This window comes from Mercenaria mercenaria, chromosome 3 (genome assembly GCF_021730395.1).
Source record: "Mercenaria mercenaria strain notata chromosome 3, MADL_Memer_1, whole genome shotgun sequence".
NCBI lineage: Eukaryota > Metazoa > Mollusca > Bivalvia > Venerida > Veneridae > Mercenaria > Mercenaria mercenaria.
In genome coordinates, this window is record NC_069363.1 from 64956055 (window position 1) to 64972388 (window position 16334).

The 16334-nt window shown below is 36.1% G+C and overlaps 1 protein-coding gene across 1 annotated transcript in view; it reads right to left on the minus strand.

Moving 5' to 3' along the window:
• Window positions 1-16334, minus strand: part of LOC128555922 (uncharacterized) — a 106457-nt gene that overhangs the window by 59968 nt on the left and 30155 nt on the right. Inside the window, exon 12 of the mRNA XM_053539742.1 lies at window positions 7327-7395. Within this exon, the coding sequence (XP_053395717.1) occupies window positions 7327-7395 (69 nt within the window). The remainder of the gene's footprint in view (window positions 1-7326; window positions 7396-16334) is intronic.

A 16334-nucleotide genomic window follows, 5' to 3' on the forward strand; every position in this document is an offset into this window, starting at 1 on the left:
AGAAGGTCAGAAATGATGACAGAAACCTGAAGATTTCAGAAGGTCAGAAATGAAGACAGAAACCTGAGACTTTAATTAGAAGGTCAGAAATGATGACAGAAACCTGAAGATTTCAGAAGGTCAGAAATGAAGACAGAAGCCTGAAGACTTTAGAAGGTCAGAAATGAAGACATAAACCTGAAGACTTTTATAAGAAGGTCAGAAATAATGACAGAAGCCAGAAGTCTTTGGAAGGCCAGCAATGAGTATAAAAACTTTTGGAATGTCAGCAGTATTTACAGAAACCTAAAGATCTTAGAATATTAGCAGTTCATGATGGATATTGATACAGCAAATTAATCAATATTAATGTATTTGTGCTGAATAAACACTTTGTTGAAATGAAATTTAAATAACTTAAAAGCTAAATTGTCCATGTTTGTTCCCCTACAAAGCTACCCACATTAAAAGGAGGTAGTCCCAAAGCAGAAAAGCATGTTTTTTCCTAATTATGAACTTAAAACTTTTTGATTTTTTACAATAGTTTTTTTTTCTTCTTTTTGTGTTTACTTTGAGTAAGTAAACACAATTACTCAAACACCATACCACATTTGTAAATATTACACACAAGAAATACAGCAATCATAAATTCATAACATACATTACAGTAGTTTTCAATTCCCATTATTTAGACAATTTCCAAGAGAATTTTCCTAAGGTTCCAAAAATGATGAAAAAAGTCTGTTTTTCTTGTTTTTCCAAATCCATTTAAAATTGCAAAAAAAGTCTATAAAAATCACAAAAAAAATGTAAAGGATATGAAGTTCTTATTTACTACCTGGTTGGCTAATGGAACTGTTTTTTTTTTAGTTCAAATAAAAGTGAAAACTGGAGAAAACTGGCAAGTTTTGACTTACTTTTTGATGATAACTTTCCATGGAAGAAAGGTAAATGCAGATGAATGAGTATGAACAACATGCTCAGAATTGCCAAACCAAAAAAAAAAACTTGGTAGAGAAAAAAAAACAAAAAAAAAAAACCCCGAGATGAAATAAATTCAGTTAAAACGATAAACTTGGCAATGAAGTAAGCAAATTTGTTACAATTTTCATGAAATGATAACATAGTAAATAACATTACAATATTAACAATAGTTGTCCATAAGCCAGCCAATGCTTGACTATCCGAATCGTTGTCCCAGAAGCAGGAATATTACCCTAAATGTTGAAATATCTATAGAGTTACAATCCATTATCTGCATTAGTTTTGGAGAGTGACTTGCATGCAAACTTTTAACCAGGATTTTCTAAGTCCAAAAGGGGGCACAATTTGGCCAAAATATATGTCAGAGATATGGGACTTGATCCTGTGAGGTTGCTTATTGACCTAGAAAAAGAAAAATAAAGTTTTAAAGCTATCTACCTTTGAATAATAGATATATGTACTTGCATGCAAAACTAGAACCAGGATTTTCTAAGTCAAAAAGGGGGTATAGTTTGGCCAAAATGCATGTCAGAGTTATGAGATCTGATGCCATCACCAAGTTTTATATCCCTGAACACACAGCTATACTTATTTGCATGCAAAACTTTAACCAAGGTGTGACATCGATGACGACGCCAGGGTAAGAAGAATAGCTTGGACTATTCGAAGCTTGGACTATTCTTCGAATAGTCGAGCTAAAAATTAATGAAAATATTATTGCATTATTTCTTTCTTTCTTTTTAAATGAGCTAAATTAAGGAAAACATAACATACCAAAATATAAATCATCGTTATAAAACCACATGCTATTCCTTTAAAACCACTTTCACACTAAATAACAGCATAGTTTGATTCAGTGGAATTCTGTCAAGGGGACACTCCAGTATTTATATCATATTTATCAGGAGTCAATCAAGTGTAATGGTTCTTTAATAAAAGTTTATTCATGATGAATAATTAGGAACAGTCAAACAGGAGTGTTTGATATAAAACATTTTAATTAAAAAACACTCCATGAAAGCATATAGAAATTACTTGTTCTTACAATGTTAGCACTTAAACTGTAAAAATTAATCTTAATAATAAATAAGAAAAATAAAAAAACATGATTGGCTAGGTCTGTTTACATTCATTTTCATTCAATTTCCCTGTTGGTGAATTTACAATGCAAGTAAATAAAATGTGATCAACTGTCAGGAAATGACCGGAAAAAAAATTAGCAGAAAGTGTGGGAGTGTTTCAAAGGCTTGGCTGGAGACAATATAATATTTATTCAAATAAGAAAATTTAGGATATTGTTTCTTCCATGACCTTTAGCCTTTAGCCTGCTGGCAGCAAGTGATTCTGCACTGTTTGCTATTCAGTCAGCAAATTTTCAGAGAACACCCCTTTGAATTATAAATGGTACTGCCAAAAATGTATGATGGACCAGTCCATTCTAAAAATTTTGCAGGGTAAAGGCTAAAGTGACAATACATCCTCTATCAAGGTGGCATAGTCATATATGCTTCCATAAGAATCATATTTTTTCATAGTGGATATGCTTAAACTTTAAATACTGTGAAATCATTAATATTCGTGGGGGACTAATTTTTGTGGACTTCATGGTTGAGTCAATCCATGAAATTTAATCCCAACGAACATGTAAAATTCCCATTCATTTTATGTTCAAAAGTTGAAATCCAAGAATTCATATCCCCACTAAGTTGCCGTTTTGACCAAAACAACGAAATTTCATGCCCATGAAATTAAATGATTTTACAGTAACCCATATCTGTATACCAGGTTTCAGGAAAAAATCTCTTGTATTTTAGCAATTGTCTGTAACTGACAGATGGAGAGATAGATGAACAAATGACAGAGGAAAGGACAAATCTAATATTGTGAAAATTCTCAACCTAGTCTTCTCTCTATGTCCCAAGTGTCATGAAAAAGTCTCATGAGCTTCTAAAGTTATCTGATCCATACCTTGCCAAATGTTTGGACTATCTGTTGCCAGAGCAACCACATATTTTGTCATAGCAACAAAAATAGAAAGATGAGCACATTCTGCTATACTGCCATATATTCATGTACCAAGTTTCACGAAAAAAATATTATTATTCTACCTAATATAAAGCAGTTTGTGTCCTTAGAGAATTCTGCCATAGAATATGAACTATTCAAAACCAGCCTTTATTTTATTCAGACCAAATGAAACCTGATGTCAGTGTAAATCTCTATCACATTTAGTCCATATTTTTAGGTTTTGCATAATATAAATCAAGAATTTCGCTCCCTTTCAATTCAAAATGGCCGCCCAAATGATACCAAGTACTTAATCATTCAATCAGGTACATTTTTCACTTTTAGAATTTCGTTTGTTTTTCTTTTTGTTGGTTTTAACGTGGTAATTTAGCCAATTTCCAGGTGCCACTCTGTCCATTATTTTATCACAGGCGGCTAGGTAGAACCACTGACTTCCGTAAATCAGCAGGACTTCTTCCTCACATGAAGAATTCAATGTCCCGAGCCATACCCGAACCTACATAAGTGAGAGGCAGTGATTTGAAGTCAGCATCCTTACCCATTAGACCACTGAGGCCCCCTCACATAGAATTAATGTTATCCTATCTTGATGCTGAATATAACCAGGACCAGTTTTACAATGTAAAAGAACTATAATTAGAATACCCTGGAAGCATTAAACACAATAAAGTAATAGTAGACTCTGTCTGAATGAGGTAATTAAATGAGCAACACCTCTCATGTCCCTAGCACCAGATCCTTTACCCTGCTAAATTTCTGAAATGGACTGGTCTATCAGTTAATCTGGGCAATAACATTTATTATTCCAAGGGGTGTTTACTGAAAATTTACTGACTGAGTAGCAAACAGTGCAGACCATGATCAGACTGCATGGATGTGCAGGCTGGTCTTGGTCTGCACTGGTCAAAAAGGCAGAATCACTTGCTGTCAGCAGGCAAATGGTTATGTTGAACTCTTCTATTCAGATAATGTATACTGAAAGAACTCCATGATTCCAAAGGCCCAGAAAATATATCAACATGGAGTCAAACATTAAATTCATAAAAGTATTTTTCAAACACAGCCATTATTTGGATATTGAACTTTATAGACTGTTTTCTGTTTGTTCTTTTGTTTTAAAGAAAAGTTGAATGACTGAAACTGCTGGTATTAATTACTTATTCCTATAACAATATGAACTAGATCTATCACATAAGGCAATTAATACCATCAGATGCTGCTTTGATATAGGGTAAGTGAAATATTTTGATATTGACCTTAAAGAGTGACCTTGACCCTGGATCTTGTGCACTTGGTTGTGCACCTTAAATGTCTTCTAGATGAGGTTGACAAGTCACGCTAATTGTATAAAATTAGCTACAATTGCTAGTGATTAAAGCTATTTGATCTTTGACCTCTTAGTGTAACCTTGGCCTTACCCTTCTTGTCGTCTTGATGAGGTAAACAACTGATACTAATTTTATGAAAATTTTGTAAGTGGTTTAGACCATATGGATTAGACACAAAGAAAAGCTCCCTAACCTTTGGCTTATAAGTATGATTTGACCTTGGACCTACTGCACTGGGTTGTGCCGTCTGGCTGAGGTAAATCATAAACTGATGCCAGTTTTATGAATATCTTTTCGACTGTTGAGAAGAAATGGAGCAGACACAAACTTAAAACTATTTGACATTTGACCTCTAAGTGTGACCTTGAACTTGGACCTATCGACCTGGGTTGTGCAATCAGCATTTTGTCTTGATGAGGTAAGTAATTTTCACAGCAGTTTAGAAGATATGCAATGGAACACAAAGTTCAGCCATCTGGCCTTTGACCTCAAAGTGTGACCTTAGTCTTACACCAAGCAATCTGGGTTGTGTGCTCTTTATGTTGTCTTAATGAGTTAATTAACAGATACTAGTTTTATAACTAGATGCCCACGGGCAACATGTCGAGCCCGCCAGCTGTCAAAAGGACTGGGAGTTGCACATGACACTCCTTGTCTCATTGAGGCAAACATTTATGCCAAATAAAAAAGAGATTGCAAAAAGTTACAATACAAGTTATTTAAAGTAACAACAAAGGGACGTAAAAAAAAAATTCTATGTCCACACAAAAATCCTCACCAGTAGAGATAGGTCAAAATACACCTGAAAATTGGATGTAACATGCATGTTGTACTACAGAAAAGTGGTCTTGATTTTTCCCTACGACCAGTAATAAAAAAGTTACGAATATAAGCTATTTATAGTAACAACAAAGGGAAGTAATTCTAGGATCTTGCGCATGACACTCAGTCTCATGATGATGAACAACTGTGCCAAGTTACATCAAAATCTCTCTAAGCATCAAAAAGAAATGCTCCAGACAAAGTCATTCTTGTATCTGAACTTTTGACCTCTAAGTGTGACCTTGACCTTAGACCTAGGGACCTGGTTCTTGCGCATGACACTCCGTCTCCTGGTGGTGAACATTTGTGCCAAGATACATCAAAATCCCTCCATGCATGAAGAAGAAATGCTCCGGACAGTTGTCATTCTTGTATCCTTTGACCTCTAAGTGTGACCTTGACCTTAGACCTAGGGACCTGGTTCTTGCGCATGACACTCCATCTCATGATGGTGAACAATTGTGCCAAGTTACATCAAAATCACTCCATGCATGAAGAAGAAATGCTCCGGACAAAGTCATTTTTGAATTTGACCTTTGACCTGTGTGACCTTGACCTTTGAGATAGGAACCTGGGGTTTGCGCACAACACTCAGTCTCACTGAGGTTAACATTCATGCCAAAGATTGCTCCATGCATGTCAAAGTTATGGTCTGGACAAACAAATCCGGACGGACGCACGCACATACACCGAACAGCCATTTGGACAACTATGTCTTCGCTTCCGCAAGCGGGCTCGACAAAAATCATGTATTTTAGATAATATGGTTTAGACACAAGTTAAGCCAAATGACTTTTGACCTCTTAGTGTGATGTTGACCTTAGACCTAGTGACCTGAGTTATGCACTCTGCACATCATTCTGATGAAGTTAATAACTGATGCCAGTTTCATTGAAATCTTCCCATTGGTTAAGAAGATATGGAGTGGCCATGTACGATAGACAGATAGAAGGATGAACTGATTGGCTACATGCATCACTAACTTACAGGCTCCTTATTTTTTGTTATTATGGGGGTATAAGAAGAGTTGTCCGTAAGACAGCACGCTCAACTTTTCTCAGTGCTTGACTCTGAAGTAGAGCTTTGCCAGTAAAACTTTATAAAACTTTAACCAAAAATTCTAAGTTAAACAGGGATATAACTCTGTCAAAATTCAAACAGAATTATGGTGTTTGTTTCTCCTGGTGTAGACTTTGACAGTAAATAACTATTTTAAGTTTTAAGTCAATAGCCTTGATAATAACAGAGACATTTGACTTTATCAAAATCTTTAACCAAAATTCTAAGTTAAAAAGGGGCATAACTCTGTCAAATTAAAATCAGAGTTATGGGGTTTGTTTCTCCTGGTGTAGACTTTGATAGTAAATAACTATCTTAAGTTTAAAGTCAACAGCATTTATAGTACCAGAGATATTTGACTTTATCAAAAACTTTAAACAAAGATTCTAAGTCAAAAAGAGGCATAACTCAATCAAAATTCAAATCAGAGTTATGGGGATTGTTTCTCCTGGTGTAGACTTTAATAGTAAATAACTATTTTAAGTGTCAGCTCAATAGCTTTGATAGTACCAGAGATATTTGACTTCATCAAAAACTTTAACCGAAAGTTCTAAGTCAAAAAGGGGCATAACTCCATCAAAATTCAATTCAGCGTTATGAGGATTGTTTCTCCTGGTGTAGACTTTGATAGTAAATAACTATTTTAAGTTTCAAGTCAATAGCTTTGATAGTAACAGAGATATTTGACTTTATAAAAAACTTTAACCAACGGTGATGCCGACGCCAACACCGACACTGAGGCGAGTGCAATAGCTCTACTTTTTCTTCGAAAAGTCGGGCTAAAAATGGATAAAAAACATCTTGCTTGTCAAACCTCTGACAGATGAGGATGATGGACACACTGTGAAGATGTCTACCAATCTACTAGACTAAAGAATCATATAGACAAACAGAAATCACCAAATATACACACTACAACAACCACTGACAAAGGAGGTATTTAAAATTTATTAAGTAGAATGAGAGATATCTTCTAGGAGGTCAGTAGAAGTACTAAAGGTGTGAAAAAGTTCACAAAAGCACACAATGACATTGTCTTTCAGTTCCAGTCCCAAGTGCCAGGTCAGATTATCTAAATCTTGAAATTACTTGTAGTAAAAATATTAGTACATTCATAATAACTTACCTTGGTCAGATTTTTCACTTCCAAAAGCACTTTTTACAGTGGTCAGTCTGTAATCTAGCAGCTCTTTCTCTGTAAAACAACAAAATATGTTCATAGTATTACTTTCTGCCATAGACAAGTTTCTAAGCTGGAGGTTTAAGAAGTGTGAATGAGACTGCCAGACAGATAATAAAAAATCAGATTTTTTTGTAACTTTTCTTTTATTTTGTGCAACAGCCAAAAAAACTACTTTATTTCAGAATTTTTCTCAGGAGAAATGATCGAACAATTACCAATGGTATTAAATACAGAATACTGACTGCCAACATTATGACTGGTCACATTCAATACTTTAAAATAAGAGTAAAAAGTAACATGAGCTGTCCGTAAGACAGCAAATGATCGACTATTCGAATTGTTATCCCAGACGCAAGAATATTACCCTTAATGTTAGAATATACTATAGAGTTTCAATCCAGTATCTGCATTAGTTTTGGAGACAGTAACTTGTATGCAAAACTTTAACCAGGTTTTCTAAGTCCAAAAGGAGGCAAAATTATACCAAAATGCTTGCATAGTTATGGCTCTTGATGCTATCACCTAGTTTTATGACCCCAAAGACACATGTGAAGCTTCAATTCAATATCTGCATTAGTTTTGGAGATAGTAACTTGCATGTAAAACTTTAACCAGGATTTTCTATGTTCAAAAGGAGGCATAATTTGGCCAAAATGCATGTCAGAGTTATGGGACTTGACCCAGTGAAGTCGGTAATTGACCTAGAAAAAAAAACTAGAAATGTGTCCATGGGACATAGATGCCCCCACTACATGACAAAGGACACAGATCAACTGCACAACTGCACATGCTGACCAACATTCCTGTAAACTTTGGTGACTCTAGGTCAAATACTTTTGGAGCTATGCGCGACACAACATTAAAATGACCAATTTTTAATTAAGTCAGGGGCCATAACTCCTACATGACTGAATGAATCCGGACGCAAAACCCCAGGTGCATAACTGCACATGCTGACCAACATTCCTGTAAACTTTGGTGACTCTACGTCAAATACTTTTGGAGCTAGGCGCGACACAACACTAAAATGACCAATTTTTACAAAGTCAGGGGCCATAACTCCTACACAACTGAATGAATCCGGACGCACACCCCAGGTGTACAACTACACATGCTGACCAACATTGCTGTAAAGTTTTGTGACTCTATGTCAAATACTTTTGGAGCTAGGCGTGACACAACATTCTCGGAAGGACGGACACAGGAACGGATGGACGGACAGAAGGACGGACAAGGGCAAATCTATATTCCCCCCCACCCCAAACTTTGGGCATAAAAATAAGTTTCAAAGCTACATGCCTTTACATGCTGCCTGTACACAATGTTTACCGGGTATTGAATGAAGTTCAATTTATTTCAATATTATTATGAATAAGTCATAATAATAAAAATTCTGGAAATTACATTTCATGTAGAATATACTGCTTAAAGACAGAATTAACACTAAGGTCTAGAGGTTAGATTTACATGCAGCTAACAGGGATGCATATAACATGAAAACTTTGTTTTTTAACAGGTTACATGGGCATCTGTGACGTGCATGAATTTGGTATGGTATGGGCATTAATGTAATCACGACTTCCGGCACTGGAATTTCGCTAAGATCAGAATCTTCGCGAATCTAAATTTCTGACCTTCATAAATCTGCGAAATAACTCAGAATGCGTGAATTCGCAAAATAAAGATCACACGAATATAAAGTGAATTACAGTATCACAGACTAGGTGCTAGTCTTGTATAAGATAAACAGATATGCTGACTTTGAACTTTTAATGAAGTCATTCTCCCACAATCTATGATTCAAATGTTTTATATTTCTGTTCATTTCTTTTGTCATAGTCTAGTAACCAACTAGATTTGTTTTATTTTTCTGTGCTTCCTTTTCACTTTGTACAATCAAAGTCAAATCCCTTCCTTTTTTTATCATGTTTTGAAGAGCAATTTGGCCTCAAAATAATCATTTTGAGCAGAAACCCTGTTAACCATTTACCTTTAATAGTGACCTTGACCTTTGTCCTAGTAAGTCTGTTTGTTGCATTATTTTACTAAAAATTACGTATTTTTACGTAAAATAATGCAACCAAGAAAAAATTAAATCCCTTTGTGGATGGCACACTTATGGCTTGAACACAAAACTCAAATACCGAAAACCTTTGACCTCCAAATGTGACCTGACCTTTGAGACAGCAGTCTGGGAATAGGGCAAGAACATTGTCTGTTTATGCGAAATACTTATGTCAAGTAATATCAAAGTCCCCAAATAAATAACTGTGTTATGGAGCGGACAGGAAAAAAAGCCCTCATTGATAGCTGGCCTCCAAGTGTGACCTTTACCTTTAAGTTAGGGGTCTGGGAGTGACACGCCATCTCATTATGAACAAAACCAAGCAGTATCAGAATCACTTGATGCACAGCACAGTTCTGGACAGGACACAAAAAGTGTGGAGGGATAGAATGAAACATAGAATGACAGACAGAAAAACGCAATCTCATATTCCTACAAACTGGTTTTCAACCAGTACAAGACTAATTATAACTTTAAATGCTGAATTCTCGTTGATCCATTTGGTACACTCACATGTAATTTTTATAAGGCAGACAAAACAGCCTGACTGCACATTGGTTCAAGCACTACTTCTGGTACACACAATCTTGCCTGTTTTTCACAATTAAAAACGCAATTTCCATTAGATGTTACATTACCATCATATACTCTCAATATACACTATTTCTAATTAAAATGTTTCATTCAGTCATATTATGTTAAATTTCTATTTTAAAACTAGAAAAATGACTTAATAAAAAAATCTACCTTATTTCTGAAATATATCCTACGTTGAAAACAACAAATACTTATAAAAATATTTACAAAAGTTAGCCTTATCAAAACACAAATTAAGTATGAGCATAAGTAAAAGATTATAGACTTTAAATGTAACAAGAAATTTTGACATGTGTAGATTGAAAGGTATATTATCAAGATTATATTAATGATTTTGACATGCTTAACTATTGGAAGCCGTTTATTGACCTTTTATACCTATCTCACTTTTTGTGTTGATGATTTAGTAAATGGGATTTAAGCTGCAACGCCCCATTAAATTTCAATTAGTCTGGCCTTTTCAATAACTGAATTCATATGTATACAGTTTATTACCAAAGAAAACTAATAATGTATACAATTTGCACATATAACTTTTCAGGCTTTAAAAAAAATCAGGTGAAAGAAAAGGTCATGCTTTTAAAAGCACAAAAGCCATTTGAAAATCAACCAGACTTTGACCTAGATTTATCACTGGCAAGTTTTATTTTCATTCAAACTTTATTTAAATCTAAATTCTTTGACAAATCAATAAAAAGTTGTAGCAGAGTTCTATGGTAAGCATGGTGAAAATCATTACAAAGGTTCCTGGGAAGAAGTTGTTTGAAATCTTTTTTTATCATAACTTGAACCACTGGAACAAACTTAAGAAAGGTCAAACTTGAGAAAGGTCTATCAAAGACTACTACAGACCAATGTTTAACTTTTGCACTGCTTAACTCCAAAACAAAAGGAGTCATCTATTGCCCTCTTGCAATCATCCTACAAAGTTTGACCACTATAGGCCGAAGCATTCTCTAATTATGACCAGACACCACAACTATCTACAGATAGATAGATGGTAAATGGATGGAGGGTCTGACAGATGGATGGTTGGTGAACAGATGGAGGGACTGACAAATGGATGGTTGGTGAATGGATGGAGGGACTGACAGATGGATGGATGGTGAATGGATGGAGGGACTGACAAGATGGATGGTTGGTAAATGGATGGAGGGTCTGACAGATGGATGGTTGGTAAATGGATGGAGGGACTGACAAGATGGATGGTTGGTAAATGGATGGAGGGTCTGACAAGATGGATGGTTGGTGAATGGATGGAGGGACTGACGGATGGATGGTTGGTGAATGGATGGAGGGACTGATAGATGGATGGATGGTGAACAGATGGAGGACTGACAGATAGATGGATGGTGAATGGATGGAGGGTCTGACAGATGGATGGTTGGTAAATGGATGGAGGGACTGACAAGATGGATGGATGGTGAATGGATGGAGGGACTGACAAGATGGATGGTTGGTGAATGGATGGAGGGACTGACGGATGGATGGTTGGTGAATGGATGGAGGGACTGATAGATGGATGGATGGTGAACAGATGGAGGACTGACAGATAGATGGATGGTGAATGGATGGAGGGACTGACAGATGGATGGTTGGTGAATGGATGGAGGGACTGATAGATGGATGGATGTTGAACAGATGGAGGACTGACAGATGGATGGATGGTGAATGGATGGAGGACTGACAGATGGATGGATGGTGAACGGATGGAGGACTGACAGATGGATGGATGGTGAATGGATGGAGGGACTGACATCAAAAGACAGACAGACAAACAGATATGAGTAAAGAATATATCACATCTTCTTCAAAGGGGAGTATAATAGCTCAAATTCAATTCCACAGATATGCAGCACATTTTTTTTATAATACTTAAATTTCAAACAGTGAATCACACTCAGATAGTTGTTCCAAATATTCTGTTTAAAACACAGAATACATTTGGTAAGGTGGTTTGAAAGACATGGTACCAACATACAACTCTAGTGCTGGGGAAAACTAAACTCAAGCACGATTTCAATGTTCTCAAAGTTTTTTCGCAGCCTTACTAGAGCAAGAAATCGTAACAGGGTTATCAACATAAAAATGCAGTGGACATTCTTCGCAATACATACTGTTGGCCAAAATTGGATTAAGTCACTCACCTGAGGAGGACCTTGACTATTTGACAAAATATTACAGGAGGGTCATGATGACCCTGAATGGCTCACCTGAGTAATATGAGCCACATGTTTAAAATGGTAAACTAATGCTAAAATATTAGAAAGTAGGTCATGGTCACTGAAAGTCAATTTTAAGATCAGTGTGCAAAACTGTACATGTCATCCAAATTTTAAGGCTGTATCTTAAAAAACAAGAAAGTAGGTCAGTAGGTCAATGTCACAGTCAAGTAACCTCTAATTGCTTTGGGTCATCAGGTAATTATAATGTAACAGTCTAGGAAATATGATCTGATAATTTTTGAAGTATTTATTCCTATATAATTCATATAACAAGTGACCCCTGGACGGGGTCTCTTTTCACCCCAGAGGCATAATTTAAACAATTTTGGTAGAGGACCACAAGGCAATACAACATACCAAATATCAAAAGCCTAAGCCTTGCAGTTTCAGGCAAGAAGATTTTTTTAAAAGTTTTTTCCTATATAAGTCTATGTAAAACTTGAAACCCCCCGAGGCAGGGCCTCTTTTCATCCCAGGGGCACAATTTGAATAATCTTCATAGAGGACCATTAGATGATGTCACATGCCAAATATATAGGCTCTACGCCTTGCAGTTTTGGACAAGACGATTTTTAAAGTTTTTTCCTATATAAGTCTATGTAAAACTTGAAACCCCCCAGGGCAGGGCCCCTTTTCAGCCCAAGGTTACAATTTGAAAATTTTTTGTAGAGGACCACAAGGCAATGCTACACACCAAATATCAAAGGCCTAGGTCCTGTGGTTTTAGACAAGAAGATTTTTAAAAAAAATTCCTATATAAGTCTATGTAAAACTTGTGACCCCCTGGGCAGGGCCTCTTTTCATCCCAGGGGCACAATTTGAATAATTTTCATAGAGGACCATTAGATGATGTCACATGCCAAATATATAGGCTCTACGCCTTGCAGTTTTGAACAAGAACATTTTTAAAGTTTTTCTCTTTGGTTGCCATTGCAACCAGAGTTCTGCATGGAATTGAATTCTTTAAATAATTTTGCAAGGGAGCCACCCAAGGATCATTCCTGTGATGTTTGGTGTAATTCTGCCCAGTGGTTTTCAAGAAGAAGATTTTTTAAGAAAATGTAGACAGACAGACGACGGACAACTGACGACAGGCATTGAGCGGTCACAAAAGCTCACCATGAGCCTTTGGCTCAGGTGAGCTATAAATAACAAGTAGCAACAAACTTAAATATGTTTCTTATAACACAAAAGTTTGATATACAACAAGAGCTGTCAGTTGACAGCACGCTCAACTATTCTCAGTGCTTGATAGTATAATATAAGCTACGAGTAAAACTTTAACATTACAATAAACATATTCTAAGTCAAAAGGGGCCATAATTCAGTCAAAATGCTCGAAAGAGTTGCCTCATCCTTTTTACAGACTGGGGTCATGATGGTAAACAAGTATGCAAAATATGAAAGCAATATCTCAATGGACATTGAAAATATTTGGGGTGGTACACAAACTTCAACATTTATTCCATGTCAAAAAGGGGCCATTTTTCAGTCAAAATGCTTGATAGAGTTGCCTACTCCTTTTTACAGACTGGGGTCATGATGGTAAACAAGTATGCAAAATATGAAAGTAATATCTCAATGGACATTGAAAATATTTCGGGTGGTACGCAAACTTTAACATTTATTCTAAGTCAAAAAGGGGCCATAATTCAGTCAAAATGCTTGATAGAGTTGCCTCCTCCTTTTTACAGACTGGGGTCATGATGGTAAACAAGTATGCAAAATATGAAAGCAATATCTCATGGACATTGAAAATATTTGGGGTGGTATGCAAACTTTAACATTTATTCTAAGTCGAAAAGGGGCCATAATTCAGTCAAAATGCTTGATAGAGTTGCCTCCTCCTTTTTACAGACTGGGGTCATGATGGTAAACAAGTATGCAAAATATGAAAGCAATATCTCAATGGACATTAAAAATATTTGGGGTGGTACTCAAACTTTAACATTTATTCTAAGTCGAAAAGGGGCCATAATTCAGTCAAAATGCTTGATAGAGTTGCCTCCTCCTTTTTACAGACTGGGGTCATGATGGTAAACAAGTATGCAAAATATGAAAGCAATATCTCAATGGACATTAAAAATATTTGGGGTGGTACTCAAACTTTAACATTTATTCTAAGTCCAAAAGGGGCCATAATTCAGTCAAAATGCTTGATAGAGTTGCCTCCTCCTTTTTACAGACTGGGGTCATGATGATAAACAAGTACGCAAAATATGAAAGCAATATCTCAATGGACATTGAAAATATTTGGGGTGGTATGCAAACTTTAACATTTGTGTGACGCTCACGCTCACACCAACACCGGGGCGAGTAGGATAGCTCCCCTATTATTCGCATAGTTGAGCTAAAAATGATGTCAACATTATACGTAACATGCCCCCTGAAAATAAAGTTTAAACAAGAGCTGTCAGTGGACAGCGCACTTGACTATTCTCAGTGCTTGATAGTATAATTATAAGCTATGAGTAAAACTGTAACATTACAATAAGCATATTCTAAGTCGAAAAGGGGCCATAATTCACTCAAAATGCTTGATAGAGTTGCCTCCTCCTTTTTACAGACTGGGGTCATGATGGTAAACAAGTATGCAAAATATGAAAGCAATATCTCAATGGACTTTGAAAATATTTGGGGTGGTACGCAAACTTTAACATTTGTGTGACGCTAACGCTAACGTTAACGCTCACGCTAACGCCGATGCGAATAGGATAGCTCCCCTATTCTTCGAATAGTCAAGCTAAAAAGGTCATAAACCCAGAAAAAATTATCAGGCATGAAAGTCTCAGAAATAAGTACATTTTGACTTCATGTTGCTGATGTATTCCAAGTTTCATTTTAATTAGTATGAAAATGTAAGAGAAGTTGAGTACATAATGTATCTGATGTAGATATAATATTTCTAAGTCTAAAAAAGGACCAAAACTAATACCTATAGAAGTCACTTTGATACATGGAAAGTAAATGTTGTGATCATGACCATTTAACCTTCATGACCTTGACCTTGGACATAGTGACATTGGTTGTACACTCTGCAAGTTGTCTTCATGCAGTTAACAACTGATTCTTCCTTTAAAATTTATGAAAATCCTTTGTGCGGTTAAGAAGATATGGAGCAGACACAGTTGTAAGCAACTTGATCTGTTACCGCCAAGTGTGACCTTGACCTGGGACCTTACAACCTGAATTGTATACTCTGCAAGTCATCTAGATGAGGTCAACAACTGATGCTAATTTTATGAAAATCAGGAAGACACAGAGCCAACACTTACTTCCGCTTTTTGATTTTTGACCTCAAAGTGTGATCTTGACCTTGAAAATTAATGACATGAATCATATGCTTTTGCGTGTTTACTTGGTTTTGTGAAAATCTTTCAAGCAGATTAGACTAAGTGGAGGGGACATAAAATTAAGTTTTCAGCCACTGATCTCCAAGTGTGACGTTCATCTCTGACCTAGTATCCTTGGTTATGTACTCTGCACATCATCCTGAAGTACCTAGTGACCTGGCTTGTCCTCTCTGCATGCCATCTTGATAAGGTAAACTACTGATGCTAGTTTTATAAAATTTTGCTAGTGGTTAACAAGAGCTCTGCAAAGCGGGGCAATATATGCTCGAAATTCTAGATCAGAGGAGCAGGAACTTAAAGAAAATTCTTTGGTAGAGGGCTGAGGGGAGGTTTATGCGATGGCAGAGATGGAATACTAAGGCACACAAAACTAAAAATGGTTCTTTTTTGTTATGGGGGATGGGGGGAGGGTTATAGAGAATAACAGGTTACTGTCTTTTGAGAAAGGGTTTCTCAGACGAGGCTAGATATGGTCCTGGAAGATATTTATCATGCCATAATTTATTAACAACATAAATCCTACCATTATGCTGTTTTGCCGGACTTCTTTTTTTATTTTTCTTCAAAACGACGCCATCTTGTTTTTTAGAATAACTATTAAAGACATATTTACGCGATTATTTTTAAAAACGCGCTCTAATAGGTACATGAGACCATGTCACTAATGTATAGCGTTTGCCTACCAATTTGCAATTACCACAAAAGAAGTTT